The sequence below is a fragment of the Ambystoma mexicanum genome, chromosome 10, assembly GCF_040938575.1.
Source record: "Ambystoma mexicanum isolate Mex_15411 chromosome 10, UKY_AmexF1_1, whole genome shotgun sequence".
Taxonomy (NCBI): domain Eukaryota; kingdom Metazoa; phylum Chordata; class Amphibia; order Caudata; family Ambystomatidae; genus Ambystoma; species Ambystoma mexicanum.
In genome coordinates, this window is record NC_090932.1 from 1,227,203,432 (window position 1) to 1,227,222,287 (window position 18,856).

General features: G+C 46.7%; 1 protein-coding gene across 1 annotated transcript in view; it reads right to left on the reverse strand.

The window, feature by feature from the left end:
- Positions 1-3,648: 3,648 nt before the first annotated feature.
- VSIG10 (V-set and immunoglobulin domain containing 10) overlaps positions 3,649-18,856 on the reverse strand; it is a 323,261-nt gene continuing 308,053 nt past the window's right edge. The window contains exon 8 of the mRNA XM_069620264.1: positions 3,649-3,728. Coding sequence (XP_069476365.1) covers positions 3,649-3,728 — 80 coding nt within the window. The remainder of the gene's footprint in view (positions 3,729-18,856) is intronic.

Consider the following 18,856-nt stretch of genomic DNA (forward strand, 5'->3'; position numbering starts at 1 on the left):
GGCCATCAAGAGAGAGCGGCACCTCACCCCGACCATCAATGACATTATCGCCGAGGTGCAAGGAGCCCGATTCTTCTCCAAGTTAGATCTGCGAGCAGGATACCATCAGGTTGTCCTCCACCCTGAATCCCGGTACATAACCACGTTCACCACCCACCGGGGGCTGTACAGGTACAAGAGGTTGAGCTTTGGGGTTTCATCGGCTGCGGAAGTATTTCAAAACATCATAGGGGGCGCCCTCGCTGATCTGGAGGGTGTCCTCAACATTAGCGATGACATTCTGGTATTTGCCAAGACGGAGGTGGACCATCTGAGGAGGCTGGCAAAGACCTTTGAGAGGCTGCAGTCGCTGGGCCTCACCCTTCACAGGGACAAGTGTGAATTCCTGCGCCCCTCCATTGAGTTCTTCGGGTTTGTGTTCAAGGAGGGGGGGTGTCACCAGATCCAAGGAAGGTCCAGGACATTAAGAAGGCGCAGCCCCCGGAGTCGGTGTCAGACGTGAGAAGCTTCCTCGGTATGGTGACCTACTGCGGGCGCTTCATCCAAAACCTGGCCTCGAGGTCCGAGCCGCTCAGGGCGCTGACGAAGAAGGAGACAGTCTGGCATTGGGGCCCACTGGAGCAGTCAGCCTTTGAGGACATCAAGAGTGCACTAACAGCGGAAGACACCATGGCGTTCTTTGACCCGGCGCTGACGTCGGAGATCATTGTGGACGCAAGTCCATTTGGCTTGGGGGCTGTTCTAACTCAGGTGGACCCGAGATGAGAGCGTTCGCCCAGTGGCGTATGCCAGCAAGGCGCTCTCGGACACGGAGCAAAGATACTCCCAAATAGAGCGGGAGGCCCTGGCGGTCCTCTGGGGATGCAGACATTTTCGACTCTATGTCTTGGGGCGCCGGTGACCGTGGTCACTGACCACAAGCCCCTGCTCCCGATTCTGGCTGGGTCGTCCTCAAAGCCCCCGGCCAGGATTGAGAGATGGATACTCGCCCTGCTCGAGTATGGAGTCACCCTGGTGCACCGGCCGGGGGCCAACAATGCAGCAGACTACCTCTCCCGACATCCCGGAGTGCGCAGGGGAGAGGAGTATGACACCTGTGCAGAGGAGGCCGATGATCATGTCCGGATGGTGGTGGAAGGGGCCACGCCAAATGCGATGCCCCTGTCGGAGCTGGAGGCTGCAGCGGCAGTGGATGAGTGTTTTCAGATCCTAAAGAACCCGATGCAACACGGCTCCTGGAAATCCATCTTGGAGGCTCTGGCGGGGTGGACCCAGGAGGCCAGGACTGGACTCGAGCAGCTGTGGAAGGTGAAGGACGAGTTGTCCTTCTCAGAGTCGGGTTTGCTGCTCGGGGGTGATCGCATCGTGGTCCCCCAGTGCAAGGTACAGGAGGTGATCACTCTGGCCCACCAGGGACACCAGGGTGCCGCCAAGACCAAGGCGAGGCTGCAGCGGAAAGTCTGGTTCCCGGACTTGGAAAGAAGGGTGGATGAGTTTGTGGCGGCGTGTGTGTGGTGCCACGTGGCCTCCCCCGTGCAACGAGAGCCGACCATCGAGGCGAAGCCCCGGGTGACCCGCCCGTGGGAGGTCGTCCATGCGGACTTTGGGTCCACGGCCGTGGGAACCCACTTCATCGCAATTGTTGATGAATACTCCCGGTACCCGGAGGTGGAGTTCGTGGAGTCTGTGGCTTTTGAGCATGTGGTCGGAGCGGTGGAAAAGATATTTGCGGCCCATGGGTTCCCTGTGACTCTGTGTTCGGACAATGGGTCGCCATTTCAAAGTGAGCGGTTCTCTGAGTTCATGGAGAGCTGCGGAATCAAACACAGGAAGATATCCCCATTGTGGCCTCGTGCTAATGGAGACGCTGAAAGGCTGATGCGGACCCTGAACAAGACCTTCAGGATTGCTCAGGGACAAGGGCAGCCCCTCCAACGCACCCTTTATCAATTCCTACGGGTGTACCGCACCACTCCACACACCTCCACCGGGGTCGCCCCTGAGGAGGACCTGTTTAAGCAATGCCCCCGGGGTCTACTGCCTGAGGTCCGGGAGAAGGAGCCCAGGGTGATCGACACTCAGCAGGTTGAGGCCGATAGGAGGACCAGGATTGACCAGGAGAACCTTTCGAAGGGGTCTTCGCCCCCAGCGGTTGGAACCAGGGGACGAGGTGCTCATTCGAAACAGACACCCCCATGGCAAACTCTCGCTCCCCTACGAACCGGAGCCACTGGACGTGGTGGCTGTGAAAGGGTCTATGGTGACGGCCTCAGATGGACGATCTGCTGTCACCCAAAACGTCAGCTTCTTCAAGAAGCTAGAGGACTCCCAAACTGAACCACCCCTGGACCCTGACATGGCGGAGGTGCCTGAGGACGTTGGAATCCCTGTGAGTGCCCAGAGCTCTCCAGTCCGGGAGCTGTGACTGGTGGACTTCCCGTGCCAGAGGTAAGCGGGAGGTACCCCCAGAGGGCTGGGCGAGGGAAACCCGCTTATCTCAGCAAATACGTGTTGGGACATGTGGAGGAGCAACCGGAGTGAGGGGATCCGGGTGGCTGACATTAAAGGGGCATGGGCTCATTATGTTGATGTGATTTGTATGTGTGGTTTGCAGTGTTTAATAATAGCAATTGTGTTTCCTCCCGAAAAAGGAGGAGTGTGGCGCCGCCCCGTGTGGGACGCGCACGCAGCGGCGTGACGTTGCACGTCGCCGCGTGCAAGTTAAATAAACGGGGCGTTCCCGGACGCGACAGAGCGACCGGGGAGCCCGAACTAGATGGATGTGTGTAGTGTATGGTCTGTCTGGTGTGGGGGCTCACGGGCACGCATGGGGGCCAGGACACACCCCCAACACATGGGTGCTAATGGGAAAGGGGAGCAGGGAGCACAGAAGGGAAGTCGCCCAACACTAATGAAAGTGTTCGGAAAGCGGGGCTTACTTTTGTGGTTATAGCCTGCGTTCTGAGCATTTTCATTGGCTCCGGGCATCTCCCAGGTTGCTAAGGCGCAGTCTACACCACCAGGGCCAGACTGGATGAATACAGCATTGGCAAACATCACCAACACGTGAAAGATTACAACAGACACTGATAGCAAAATGTCCCAGATTTTGTGAAGACCATTGAAATGTAGAATGGACCATCAAGCTGCCGTCATCTAAATGGCAAAGCACAGAAGCCCATAGTGAGATTCAACGTAAATCAGGGCACACATGTCACCATTAACCATTCCATTCGGGAGAGGCAAGATTAGTCCTGGTGTTTCATTTCCCCATTAGAAATCCACGACTACAAGTCCTGGTCCCAGAATGCAAAGTTGAAGCAAGACTGGACTAGTGTCTCCCGACTGGGATGGATATGGAATGTTGGCAAGTATGTAAGCGTCTCATCCGATGCTTGAGACTGGAGAAAGGCCCTAGATCGAGTTGAGGAATGCCGGTTTACTCCATTAATTTGTGTTAGCCGCAGAACCTTTTGTGCAAAACATATGGGGTACGCCGCAAATGAAAGAGGCAAAGAATATTTTTTTTAAAGTGCTACTTATGGTGCGAGTCATTGGGTGAGTGATGGTCAGTATTTTATTCTGAAATTCACTCATTTAAAATGTGAACAGATGCAATTGGGTATCCCTTGGAGAAACCTAAAATGGCTAGAGAATAGGAATCATATTAAGACTGGGAACTAGGATGGTCCCTGAAAGACCACTGTGTCCATCAGTCTCAGAGATTTCTGCAGAAAAGAGAGACAGGGAACCAGAAAGAGATCAACAGCCCACAGAAGATCCACCAGCCACAGCTGGCCAGACGCTGCAATCATCTACACAGATGTACAACCTCAAAATATTCAGAAAATCCATGTTAATCAAAACTAGCCATTCATTTATAAACCTACCAGAATTAGCCCCAGACTGTACTGCTTTATATTCTCTCCACGGTTTATTAATGCCTATGCTTTAAATTAGGACATACGTGATAAGCCTTTTGACTGGTCAGTCTTAAATTCAGTTTTGCATGTGATAACAATACATTCATTGAGCCACAGCCGACTAAAAAGGACTTTTTTGATGAGCAAAAAAATGCTGTGATGCAACATGCTGTGTTGTCTAATTGTCCAATTGATAGGGCAAGATCTTCCCAAATCCCAGTCCTGTCCAGAACTCACGCTGTGATGAATCAAATTCCGTGGTGCCAGCGGTCCAGGGGTGAATATCAGTTTCTAAACCATCAACCGGCCCCACATCTCTAAAACACCAGAATGGATCAGAACAGATTGGATTAAAAAATCTTAGAATTAAAATTATAAACCTCCTTTTCCAATTTTGGTAATGTAGAAGTTACGGCCATGCTTATCGCCTCTAATGGCCGTGGATCCTTGGTTATTTGCAACACAGCGAAAATACAATTATTGCTCAATGACAAAAGGAGAGTCGAGGTTGTATACAAATATCTACTTTATTATTATGACAACAGAAAATGTAATAACACTACTAAATACAACCCACCGTGTAAAGGAATGCAGAGAACAGACATTTTCTAAGAAGGAAAAGGGATGCACTCTGGATACTGACAGGAGGGTGGTTGGTATGGTTAATAACCTCAACAGTTTGTTACAGTTTCTTGGCTTTAGCAGAAAGGACAAAAGGGGTCTTAAAATGTCTGTAGGGGCCTTCTGGGAAGGACCAGGGGACAGAACCACAATTTAACTTTTGCTGTAGTTGCTCTTGGTGCGCAACAGTGTTGAGTCTGCTTCAGCACGCCTTGCAGGTTTCTACGACAGAGTTAGAGACGGGACCCAGCGGCGGGTACCCGGCAGCAAGAGGGCTCAGTGAGCGAAGCTGGATGAACGGCTGCATGCTGGCCTTCATGGTGACTCAAGGTCAGGAATCGTCACAGTGCTGATTGGCGGTTCTAAAGATGTCTCAGGTTTCTTTCAGCAACTGCTGCTTGATGCCGATACCTCGAGGCTTGACAACGGTCAGCATTGCAGTCAGTTGCGGATCGAGGAACCTGACTGGCTCGAAAATGTCCTTTAAGGTGGACGGCAGTAGATGCATGTCGATGCATAAGACTTATGCATAAGACATGTCGAATAAGTCTCACCCATCTTCCTGTCTGTTGGTTTCAAAGAGTCTCTCTAGTTAATGGTCCTCCCTGTGTGGTTCCTGTTAAAGCAGCAGGTCTCCCTTGAAGCTGCTGAGGGAGAAGACTGTCTGGTTCCAGCAAACCACATTCTCGTACCTTATGAATGGGGTCCCCCAAGCGGGGTGGCCTACTGTAACAAAAGACCCAGACATGTCAGTTCGCTTGTCACATATGAAAGGTTGTTCGGGTTTCTGTCTCCTTTGTTATCCTCTGCAGCCAGGCCTCCTGGGGGCCTGTTGGAAGTACCCAAGGGTGGTATGTTAATTGCTGCCAAAAGCTACAGGACCTAACAAAAGGGCAGGTCGGTTCCATGGAGCCTTTGCCAGTTAATCAGGTTGTCCATGGCAGAGGGAGGTTTGGCCTCCTCCTTCCAGGGATGACATTGTGCCACCCTTGGCTGTCACATTCCAACTAAATATGACAGGGGCGGACTGTGCCTGTAGGCGGCATCCACCCCGGAGTACACAGGTCTATGCTTTTATTGTTGTCTGAGCATAGGAAAATGTCTGTCTATCATTCGATTTAATAAAAACCACCATGCAGATGTTCGAATTCCTCACACACGCCTTTCAGTTGCTCAGCCTTTTCCAAACATCAGATATGTCGGCAGCCTAGCCCAGATCCCAGTTCAGTCTGGCCCCAGTCTTTAGCCCCTACATGAAGGGAAAGCCTTAGCCCAGTCCAATATAAAGCTGTGATCCCATCTTTGTCCAACGCCCACCACCGCAAGGTATGTAATATGGCGGGTTCCAGGGGTCGCACAGCTGCGACCCCTGTGGTTTCCCATGCTACCCCTAAAAAAAGTTTTTTTTAAATGGTAGCTCCTGGGCTGTGGCCAGCACAATGTGGCTCTTTGTTTTTGGAGTGGCTGGAGGGGTTCTTCCATAAGTGTAACACTTTGAGCAGTGACCCTAAATAAGAAAGAATAGGAATAACAAATAACTTGTCTTTCTTGAATTTTAAACAATATTTGTTTTTTTCAGGCACACTTCAGGGGATGAGTCACTGATTTAGTCTGTTCTTAAACACCTCAAATTCACAATGCAGACAAAAACTTTAAAAAAGCATTTAGAGTAGAATAAGCATTAATTTCGGACTATGTATCTTTGTTTTCGCGAGTTGCAGTTATAGCATACTTTTTTCTGACATTGGGCCTCATTCCGAATATGGAAGTAGCCATGCCGCTTTTGCCGGCATGGATACCCCCATACTGGGTACCAGGTCCGGGTTCCCTGAATGGGGAAATACCGGGCCATTCCGACCTTGGAGGGCCCGGTATTTCCCCATTCAGGGAACCCTGACCCTGTACATCCCCATTCCCATTCGAGCCCCATAGGGCTCAACGGGAATGGGGAGGATGCAAACAATGGGCCCGTTAATGACGAGCCCGTTGTTTGCATCCTGGTCTGCTTGCGGGACCCGCTAAGCACGCCTGGCAAACCAGGCGTCCTTAGCGGGTCCCACGAGGAGACCTCGTAATGGGGCGGTAGGGGGATAACAGGGCCAGCATCTCTACCGGCCCTGTTATCCATATACCGCATACCTCGCAATGAGGCCCATTGTCTCTATTACGATCATGTCATGTTATATTGATTTATACTGCGCACTATTACCACCCAAGCGCAGTCTACCGGCACCACAAGACATTCCATCTCGGTGTCCTCGGTCACTTGACAAAATCCTTGTGCTTAAAAGCTTGTGTACAGTGTAGAAATGTTTGCCATACACATAAAGTGGCCTTTGATGTTATTGTGCCACAATTAATGCTTTGTTGTAATGTGTCTATCCTTGCTATCTCCCTGGCATGCTGTTCAGGATGTTTGTTTGCATGTATGAAGTAACAAGTGCCTACAGTACGGGATGCCGTGTGAGTGCACTGCTTTCCTTGTGCTACTCTAAATTCTTTAATAGACAGTTATGAACCCTCCCAATGGCATGTATTTTGCCAACCTCTGAAGCCTGAAAAGTAGGTCCACGCAGGCTTGACATGTGGCCAACCTTTCACCAGACCTGCAGATGAAATGGCATGCTGTTAAATCTCAGATACCATTTTAATCGTATCCACTACAGTAATGTAATTTGCTTTCTGACTTTTAGGACATTCAGACATATAATTGCTCATTCTACTATAGCTGGTAAGATAGCTATTGCCAGTAAGATAGCTCTGTGGGTTGAGCGCTCGCTGCTGGTATGTGTGTGTGATCTACCGGTCGCAGGTTCAAATCCTGGCAAGGCCAACTCTGCCATTCATCCTTCTGAGGGCCTATACACACTGATATTAGCTAGCTGAAAGCTAACTTGAAACAACCACCCTCAGAAGCCATGAAGCTTCTGTTCACGGTAGCTGCCAAACTATAAAAAAGCCATCCTTCCAGATCTTCACTATCCTCAAGGAACTAGAAACCTCTACCACCTCCCCCCGGTCATTATAACTAAAGATGACTTACGGTGCACTAGTATTCAAAATACCATGCTCACCAAAATTGACATCTTGCATAGAAAAATCGGCACCAAACATTCTCTGATCGACCCCCTGCAAGCATCTCGGATAGCATCCTCCTCTGCTACCACCAGCCCCCAAAATCCACCCATGTTCTACTTTTCCAACGTCTCAGAAGATGAAGTCAAAACCATCCTAAAAGGACTTAAACCATCTCCATGCAAAGAAGATACCTGCCCTGTGAGTCTCATTGAAGACTGCTCTGACACCATAACACCCCTCATTGCCTCCTTCATCAACATCTTCTTCTCCACTGGCACAGTCCCCACCACCCGAGGAAGCCTGGGTACACCCCCTTATCAAAAAGCCTTCATTCGACCCTACCATCCCTACTAACTACCGCACCATCACCCCTGCCCCTTTCGTGCTAAAAATCCTGGATAGAGTAGGCTACCTGCATATCCAGCGATTCCTTGAAGCCTTGGGTATGCCTCAGTCAGGGTTCGGCCCAGGTCACGGGACTGAGCCAGCACTGCTCGACCTAAAGATCAAGATTGATGAAATCAGGGATGAAGGCTTCTCCTCGACCTATCAGCAGCGTTCGACTTAGTGGACCACAAGATCCTAGGTCAGCACCTATCCTCCTCAGCCAACCTCTCTGCGGAGGCCATATCCTGGATCACCTTCTTCCTAGGGGACAGATCCCTCAGAGTATTTGCAGAGAATGCCAGCACCCCACCAGCATCTATCACCTGCAGTGTTCCCCAAGGATCTTGCATGTCCCCAACTCTGTATAACATATTCATGAGACCACTATTTGCCCTCCTGCACTCCATTGCTATCTCCTATACAAACTACGCTGATGACACGCAAATCCTACTCCCACTATCCGACAACTAACATAATGACTACCATCTTAAATTCGGTATACATGACCATCCAGGGCTAGGTGGCCACTAACCGTCTATGCCTGAACGATGAGAAGACCAAACTACTTCTGGTAAAACCCCTATCAGTGATCAAGAAACTCAATCCCCAATACTTCTCCTTCCACATCAATGGCATCCCAATCCCCATCTCACCTTTTGTGAAAACAATTGGTGTATATCTGGACGCCACACTGTCTCTTTCACGGCATGCCAGAGCCATTGCCTCATCCGCTGCATACACGACTAAGTTAATAAACGCATCCATGTTAAAACTGATATATTGTTTCGTCCTCATTGTATATGTTGGCCTATGCCCAGTCGCTCTGCGAGGAAATCCCCATCGCAAGGTCGTAACCTTAAAATAATCGAGCCTCCATTTTAGGTTAAAGCCACCATTTTAGTTAGTCGTGCAAAGTCACCCTGTGGCCTAAAATGGCCGACCTGTGTTCTCTTGTTCTTACTTCTTACTTAACCTCTTCAACCTCTGCAGGCGAGTTAATGTCCAACCTGACTTCACGCTACATGTTAGGGTCATGTAGTCCTTGTCCGTTGTTGACCTCGGGATCAGGGGATTACTTGAATCAGCAATGTTAACCTACAAATATATAAGAACTATAACGCTATTTAAACATGACATGCGAAACATCTGTTTGACCTGCATTGAAACGAATGTGTAAAGAGTGTAAAGTTAAACCCAGAGAATAATAGTGCTTGTTAGTAAATGTATTAAGAAGTAAAACCGCATGCACGAGACATGTAAATTAGGAAATAACCTGGCGCGAACCCTAGCCCAGTACATGATTAACTTGGAGGAGGCTGGACATCGTTATGAAGAAACTGTATAAATATGCTGATGTCCAGCTAGCAATTCCTGTTCACTGCTCACATTGAACCTTCTGGTGGTCTTTGTGAAGTACTTCGGCCAAATAGCTATTTGTGTACTTTGTTTCGTAAACTGTTCAGTATTGCAATAAAGATTCTGGGAATCTTTACAAGCCCGTGTTGGTGTATTTCTCTTTGCATGGTGTAAAAGCCTTAATATTGTATTTTCTGATTCCACAGATGGCGCCCGAATAGGGACCCTCAAGATTGACTTCGTCTCGTTGAAGGTTGGCTCGGCTATCGGACCGGGATCGGACGGTGCCAACAAAACGGCCCCTCTGGATGAGAAGCGAATTCCTCGACAGAACAGCACGATCCAATCCCTGAACGGTGAGCTGTAGCCCGAGACGACGTCTTGACGAGGGTCCATATATCGAGGTGGGTAAATTTGCCGAAATCACCAGACACGTGGGTCCTTAGAATTGTTCTTAGTAACCCGATCGGGCCTCCCAGTCCTTTGGTCAGGTGAATCGTGACCCGATTCTTAATTTAACCCTGACAAATTTGAATTTGGCGCATTGTACTCGCGAGCACAATTATTTGACCAGGTAACACCAGAGTTCTGATATGCCTGGGAAATTGTCTGCCTGCTTCAGGGCATTATTCCGCAGCGACAGACAATATTTGGAAGATAGCCATCCCGCACCACCGGAGGGGTCGCCGGCATGTACTATGTACTGTAAGAAAGGCTTTGGTAGTATAGCATTTAATGATATTTGGCACAGACAGACCAGACGTAACTCTAATCTTCGGTGGCCAACCAATGGTAGCTTTGAAATCCCTCGTATAGAATATCTAGCGTCTGTATTTGTAAAGAAAAAAGGCTAGACCTGCAGCATTTGACGCATTGCACAGTTGGAAAACAGAAGCTTTGCAGCAACAAAAAAGTAGAGAGAAACATATGTGTCGGCATATGACGAATGCCGAAAAGGCACTGTTATATGATCAAAATAAATGGTTGGAATCAATTAGGAACACGGACAGAGCGTTTCAATTAGGCATTCAGAAAATGTACCCTTCAAAAGATTTCCATACGTCCGATGAATTGATTAATAAACTTTTGCATGAACGAAGGCCTGATGCCTCTGCTCCACCCCCGTACGTCTCTCCTCCTGGTGCTGTGCTCCTTCCTGTCGCTATTCCTCCTCCTATAGTTCCCCCGGTCCTTCCTATTGTTCTTCCTGCTGTTCTTCCAGCCGTTGCTCCTTTGCCTGCCCCCTTGCTTCCACCTATTGACACTCAGAAAGTGCCTACTCTTTCTCTTCCAAGTGATTCTGCATCGCTTGTAGTAGACCAGGGAACGGGATCAAGGGTTGTGACTCGTAATACAGTGTCCCCAGATAAAAAGAATGAATTAATTGCTTGGGCTAAACATTGTATGGAGAAGGGCGAACAAGCTGATGTTTTTTCCACACTCCAAAATCTGAAAAGTATTCCTGAGAAAAATGTTTTTATTGAAGGGTTAGGAATTCAATTGAGCATAATGTGAAATAGATTAAATGATGTAGATCTCCCACAAGGGTTACAGGATTTGAACACCTTAGCGTTGTCTAGAGACACTGCGGAGAAAGTATATGAGCATATCAAGAGGATTTTTGTGTATAGGAAGGAGTTGGAAGAGTTACAGAATGAAGAAGTAGATGGCGATAGTTTAGGTACTATGTTCTTACAGAAACGGTTTTCTCCTCACCGTGAATTGATAGGTGAGGAAGCGCAAATTTGTACAAAGGATGCGATAAGATGGATTTCGGATATGTCGATAACTCCAGATGAAGTATATGATACGTATGGTCAGTATACGTTAGAAATGCAAAAGAAAGTGACACAGGTTATGGTAGAATACCTGCAGAATGAGTGTGTAAAAAGAAAGATTTGTTGTCCCGCAGAATTGTTGAGTGTTTATAAGAGAGCCTTTTCGATCGATACCTCTTCGACTGTCTTAGCGCTTGATTTGGCTCTGTTGCTTAGTAAGCGTTCGGAGCTACCTACTTCTCATTTGCCTATGAGAGAGGTCCCTCCGACATTTGTCCCAAAAGTTGAGATTGCGGCTGATGCTGCACGAGGAATAGTCGCTGTAGACATTCCTGCACATTATGTATCGCAGTTTGTTCACGTCCCGTTCTCGAGACAGGAAGTGAACACCATAAAGCAATCTATTCCTGATATAAGAAAGAATCCGACGGGGTTCTATAAAGAAATAGAGTCAGTTTTACAATCATCGGTATTCACCTTAAGTGATATTGATTTATTATTTCCCGTACTCCTGCAAGTTGATTTGTGGAAACAGATTAGGACTGTAGATGATGTACCTGGGTTAGGAGATACATGGAATAACATGGTTAGGCTCGACAGAGAAAGACCAGCTGGCGAGCGACCGCCTCAAGTGATATTAACTTTGCCTGATAGGATTATTGTAAAATTAAAAACTATAGTTCCTGAAAAAAGAATCATTTGGGACAAGCTTACAGCCTGTGTCCAAGGAAAGTCTGAGGGTGCTACAGAGTTCTTCAATCGATTTGAACAGGTATTTTCAGATTTCAGTGGACAAGACTTAGGCACAGAGTCAGGGAAAAGGCTGTTTGTCGACAAATTTTTACGTGGATTGCTGCCTGACATCCAGTTACAGATTATGTCCTCCGAAAGCGCTTGGCAGGCGAAGTCTCAATCAGAAGTACTGCACATGGCTCAGTACTATGAAAATCGTATAATGAAAAGGAAAAACTTGAGAAAAGAAAGGGTGACCTGAAAACAAAAGTACTAATGCAGCAGATCGTTAGAAACCCTAGAGGGGGTAATCAATTTAGAGGTCAATACATTCCACAGGGAACTACGCCCCTGGCGCCGGTAACCATTAACCAGTGTGCCTATTGTTGACAGGAAGGTCACTGGCGTGCACAATGTCCGACCTTGCAGCAAAGGTCATTTGGGAACACGGGTAGACGATCCAGAGGTCGCCCAGGTGCAGGGGGCCCTGGCAGAGGTCAGTTTGCGCCAGAATCACAGCAACCTTCTTCACAGGATAAGCAAGTTTCGAGTGTGGATAATAGAAACATTTTTGATCATCCTTCTGCCACGTACCCCTCTGAAGAGCTTCCTTTTGACGACATTCTGTTCCGTTAGGATTGCCCGAAGCAGGATTTGGAACCAACGCCTATTCCCTTTCATCAGAAAGGTCCCTACGTTGAGATGGCGGTGGGAAATAGGAAGCATCTATTTTTAGTAGATACGGGAGCACAAAAGTGTTCCATTGACCATTCACGGGTTCCAAACATTCCCCTGTCAGGGCAGTCCAACGTCTCCGTAGGGTTTTCAGGCACACCTGTAGTTTGTCCAGTCTCTTTGCCGGTACCGATAACACTGGGTCCCTTTACGGAGCAGTGTCCATTTCTACTTACTACAAACTGTGGGGAGAATTTGCTGGGGTTAAATTTGCTGAAGGAATTGAATGCGGTAATATATTGCTCCTCGGACGGAGTTCGGTTAACAATTTCACCTCAGCAATCACTCGCCTTTCAGTTTTTGACTCGACCTTTACCGCCAGAATTCAGTAACATTCCGGAATGCTTATTGGCAATTGATGATAATGATGTGGGCATTCTTCAAATTGAACCTGTTAAAATTATTCTGAAACATGGAGTAAAATTGCCTCGCATTCCACATTATAAGATCTCAGTTGAAGGCGAACAGGCTGTGAAATGTATAGTTGCTGATTTTGTACATCGTGGAGTAATTGAGGAAATTACAGGTAGTTTGTGTAATAGCCCGATTTTGCCAGTATATAAAAAAGGTGATAATGCAATTCCTTTTTGGTTTATAATTGATTTGCGTGCTATTAACAAAATTGTGGCTCCTCAATTTCCCATTGTACCTGATGTTACAACGATACTAACCATGATTCCGGCTTCTGCCACTCACTTTAGCGTTGTTGACCTCAAAAACGCGTTTTTCAGTATTCCTATACACAAGGATAGTAGGTATTTGTTCGCGTTTACCTTAGGTGGACGCTCGTTCACATTCACTCGTGCACCCAAGGGTACACTGAGAGTCCAAGTATTTATAGTAGAGCATTGAAAGAGCAACTCGATACTCTCGAGTTGCCTACTACTTGCACATTACTACAGTATGTAGATGATCTCCTCTTGGCTGCTGATTCTGAGAGTGCCTATAAAGAAGGCACCATGTTGTTGCTTTGTCATCTGGCAAAACATGGACACAAAGCTTCACTCAATAAATTCCAATATTGTTGTCAGGAGGTCGCCTATTTAGGCTATCTCCTGTCAAAGGAGGGAAGAAGGTTGACACCTGAACGAATAAAAACTATTTCTGGCATGTCTGTCCCAAATACGCAGAAGGAAGTTAGAGCCCTGATAGGTATGGCTTCTTACTGTAGATTGTGGATCCCTAACTTTTCGTTAACGATTAAACCAATGCTGACTTTGACAAAGAAGGGCATTTCTTTGCCATTGCCATGGACCTTGGAACACCAGACAGCATTTGATTTGCTCAAAACCGTGCTGTTTTCGGCACCGGTTTTAGGAACTCCAAATTATGAAAAGGCCTTCGTGTTGTATGTGCATGAACGTGATGGATGTGCTTTGGCTGTGTTAACGCAGGAACATGGAGGAAGAATAGGCCGTGCAGCTATTTCTCATCCGTCCTTGATCCTGTTGCATGTGCTTTGCCGAGATGTTTGAGAGCTGTCGCTGCTGCGTCGGTAAAACAGAGCGAGGGAATGGTCCTGGGTCATGCGTTAACCCTAATGGTACCTCACTCTGTAGATATTTTATTAAATAGAACTCAAACGCAACACCTTACTTCCGCACGATTGACAAGATACGAATTGATCTTGTTTGCTCCCCACATTCAAATTCAGAGGTGTTGTGTATTAAATCCGGCTGAACTTTTACCTGTCCCGCAAGATACTGTTGATGGTGACGAAACGTCACACGATTGTCTTTACACTACAGAACAAGAGACTTAAGGTAGAATCGATTTGAAAGACACGCCTTTGAATAGTCCACAAGGAGAGCTATTTTGTGATGGCTCCTGTTTCAAACTTCCGAATGGTACATCCACGGCTGCTTATGCCGTCACTACCTTAAGCACGATTGTGGAAACCAAAAGAATTATGCATAATTCCGTGCAGGCTGCAGAAATTATAGCATTAATTCGAGCTTGTGAACTTTCTGAAGGGCTTACAGTAAATATATATACCGACAGTCAGTATGCCTTTGGGGTAGTTCACAACTTCGGTAGGCTTTGGAAAGAACGAGGTTTCGTGACCTCACATGGCACAAAAATACAGCACGGCACTTTAATTGTGCAATTACTTTCAGCGCTCACACTCCCTGTTCAGTTAGCCATTGTAAAATGTACAGCACATCAAAAGGTTACAGATGATATAGGAAAAGGGAATGCTTTTGCTGTTCAGATAGCTAAACAAACTGCCACTGATTTTAGTTCAGAAATGTATGCTGTAAGGGAAACTGTAAATGTTTGTACTTTTGGTGAAAGTATCGATTCTGTAAAAGACATTCAAGCAGATGCTACTGCAGAGGCGACCAAGAAATGGGTCAAGGGTGCAGGGAGATTGGATGGTGATGGGTGTTGGGTGGACAATGTTGAAGGAAAATGGTTACTCCCTGATGCCTACATTACAATGATGGTCATTATGGCTCATGGTCCGACCCATGTCTGTGCGCGTAAATTGACTAAAATGTTACAAAGTGTATGGGCCAATGATAAAATTTTCAAAATTGCGGAGCGCTTTATCCAAGGGTGCATGGTCTGCTTGCAGCACAATGTAGGAAAAGGTACCTCGACTCCTAGAGGAAGTTTCGCTCCACCTTCTGTTCCGTTTGAGGTCATCCACTTTGATTTTATTGAGATGGAACGTTGTAACAATCTTAAATACGTATTGGTTGTCATTTGTGCATTTAGCAAGTGGGTTGAGGCCTTCCCTGTTAGAGATGCAACGACCATAACCACGGCAAAAACTCTGTTGAAAGAGTTCGTTCCTAGGTTCGGGCTGCCGAGAGTCATCTGGTCGGATAATGGGCCACACTTTATTGCTGCTGTAATCCTACAAATATGCAAAGGATTGCAGATTGATAAACGGTTCCATTCGGCCAGACATGCCCAAAGTGCCGGATTAGTGGAAAGGCACAACGGCATTATAAAGAACAAGCTCGCTAAGACGTGTGCTGGCACCAAGTTAAAATGGCCGGACGCCTTACCGATCGTGTTGCTGTCGATGAGAACAACCCCTCAAACTAAGACTGGGCTCTCTCCCTTTGAGGTGGTAATGGGGAGGCCTGCTAATATTTGGGGTATGCCAAAGAGTCACTCATTGCAGGATATAGAGAATGTGCTTCTTTCAGATTACTGTAACCAGTTGACAAGAAATCTATTTTCAATTTATCACCAGGTGCAAGAGGCATTACCTGTATGGTACGAGGGTCCCGGTCACAGTCTACGACCAGGGGACTGGATCCTCACTAAAGTTTTCGAAAGGTCATCTTGCCTTGCACCTCAGTGGAGGGGTCCCTACCAGGTCCTGCTAGTCACCCAGACTGCGGTGCGGGTAGCAGGGCGGAAGAACTGGATACATGCAACACACACCAAACGGATCCCGCAGCCCGTGCCATACGATACAGAAGACACAGAATCCCTTTCCAATGCTGTAACCAACGTGCCTGAAACAGCAACCACCGATGAGAGAGTATCGGAGACCGTTCCAGTGTTCGTAAGGCCAGACAAACCGGCCATCTTGTCTCTGCACTCTCCAACAGTGGTGCTTCCGGATCATCCATTTCCTGATCCCATTTCCGTTCACTCGCCACCTCCAGTGGGAAGTGATGACATACTGTTTTCTGACCCTTCAGCACCGGAAATTGTGAAATATAATTTACGTCCAAGAAGATAGACGTACGGCACGGTTTGACTGTGCGATTGAGGAAATCATTTGGGCGCTTGCCTTTTGGCCAGACTGTACGAAAGGATTCTGTTGGCTAAGGGTTGTGGGAAAGACATTAAGAAGATGCGCGACTGGAGTCGCCAGCAAACAAACAATTGGTGTTTTTCGATTGAAGACTCCGATGGCTGCACCCGCTACCGCTCGTACTGAACTTTTAGATAAATATGTGACTAGCAGAGACAATGATCAAGCGTGTAAGGGGACCCCAAAAATGTATTGTTGCCTTTTTGTAATAATAACTGGGTTTTTAGTAACTATTGGTTTTGGGTTATGGTACCTGGAAGAAGCATATCCGCTAGAGGACTTTTTACCTGTTGAAAATGTATCTGTTATACCCACTCCTTCCGTGCAATTGCATACCTTGTCGCCTAGAGATTCTTTGCATAGACGGAATTATCAGAATAATACTCTTTTGTTAATAATGAATGCCACTCATGCAATTTTTAATAGAACCAACTGCTGGATCTGCTTGCATTTACTGCAACATGGGGATAAGGGGCTAGGTTGGTACATTCATCCTTTACCTTTGACAACTGCTTGTTATGCTTCTCTTAGAGCACTATTCTTTGGCCGTTGGAATGACACCATCTCAGGGAACTTTGATGGTACAAATTTGAATAGTTTCAAAAAATGTGTTTTGATGCCCCTGGGATGCTCGCTTTTTGCAAATAGGAGTAAGCCAAACGTTGCTTCTGTTAGGCCCTCTGATAGATTGTCTTGTCCTTTTTAGTCTTTGATCTCTTTTAAAATGGCACCTATAGGCAATAAGGATGCCACGCCTCCATCTTATTCTGTTAACCATAGCCCCGATTCAGTTTCCTTCTGCATACAGGGGAATGGAACACGGTCAATGGGTGATTTTAGAAGATGCGCCAGCATTGCGAATTTGACTAATGAGAACAGACCTCTGTACGTAGGTGAACCTGTCTATTTTGTTTGCGGTAATGTGGCATTTCCATGGTTGCCCAGGGATTGGCAAGGAACTTGCTATTTAGGGATTCTATTACCTGGGGTATTTATTGCCAGTACTGCAGAAATTTCGAAGACTCGTCCACGACGAGATGTGAAGGGGGATACTCCAATGCAAACTCTAGGAGACATCATGAAATCCTTTGTGCCATTTTTTGGGCAAATTATGAATTCAGAACATATTAGGTGACTAGCAAGAGTACTGGAAAAAACCATCAACCGGACCACTGACATACTGTATAATATGACGTTAGAACAGAAAGCAATAAGATTAGTAGCTCTTCAGAACCGGATGGCATTAGATGTCATTCTAGCAGAGCGTGGAGGAGTATGTAAATTAGTGGGGTCCGCTTGCTGCGTTTACGCACCAGACTCCTCTCCAACGATCTTTAGGGTGATCCAAAATCTACATGTTCTTAGTTCGGAAGTACATGTTCCTGAGGGAAACTGGGAACTTAGTGTATGGTTTTGGGACCTCCTACGGTCATGGGGATGGAAGTTGTTTTCGGCCCTGCTGATTATCTTGGGTAGTTTTCTATTCCTTTGTTGTTGTAAAGAGTGTCTCCCTGGTTTATGTTCGGTATTAGGGGGGTGTTGTGCGCAAGCAACAAGTGTATTAGGGCATAGAATATATGCCCCAGATAAGGTTTCCAAGGAGTATGTGTTGAAAGAAACTCTAGTGTCTGATCTGATGGCAATAGATATGTCTGATAATGATTCGGGGTGTATAGACATTGAAATGTGGAGTTAGTCGTAAAGTGAGGGAAGTAGTTTAGCGCTTGGCATAGGCGAAAAGGAGGGTTTGTTAAAACTGATATAATATTGTTTCGTCCTCATTGTATATGTTGGCCTATGCCCAGTCGCTCTGCGAGGAAATCCGCATCGCAAGGTCGTAACCTTAAGTTAATCGAGCCTCCATTTTAGGTTAAAGCCGCCATTTTAGTTAGTTGTGCAAAGTCACCCTGTGGCCTAAAATGGGTGACCTGTGTTCTCTTGTTCTTACTTAACCTCTTCAACCTCTGTAGGCGAGTTAATGTCCAACTTGCCTGAAGGCTACATGTTAGGGTCACGTAGACCTTGTCCTTTGTTGACCTCGGGATCAGGGGATTACTTGAATCAGCGATGTTAACCTACAAGTATATAAGAACTATAACGTTATTTAAACATGACATGCGAAACATCTGTTTGACCTGCATTGAAACGAATGTGTAAAGAGTGTAAAGTTAAACCCAGAGAATAATAGTGCTTGTTAGTAAATGTATTAAGAAGTAAAACTGCATGCACGAGATTTGTAAATTAGGAAATAACCTGGCGCGAACCCTAGCCCAGTACATGATTAACTTGTAGGAGGCTGGACATTGTTATGAAGAAACTGTATAAATATGCTGATGTCCAGCTAGCAATTCTTGTTCACTGCTCACATTGAACCTTCTGGTGGTCTTTGTGAAGTACTGATGGCCAAATAGCTATTTGTGTACTTTGTTTCGTAAACTGTTCAGTATTGCAATAAAGATTCTCGG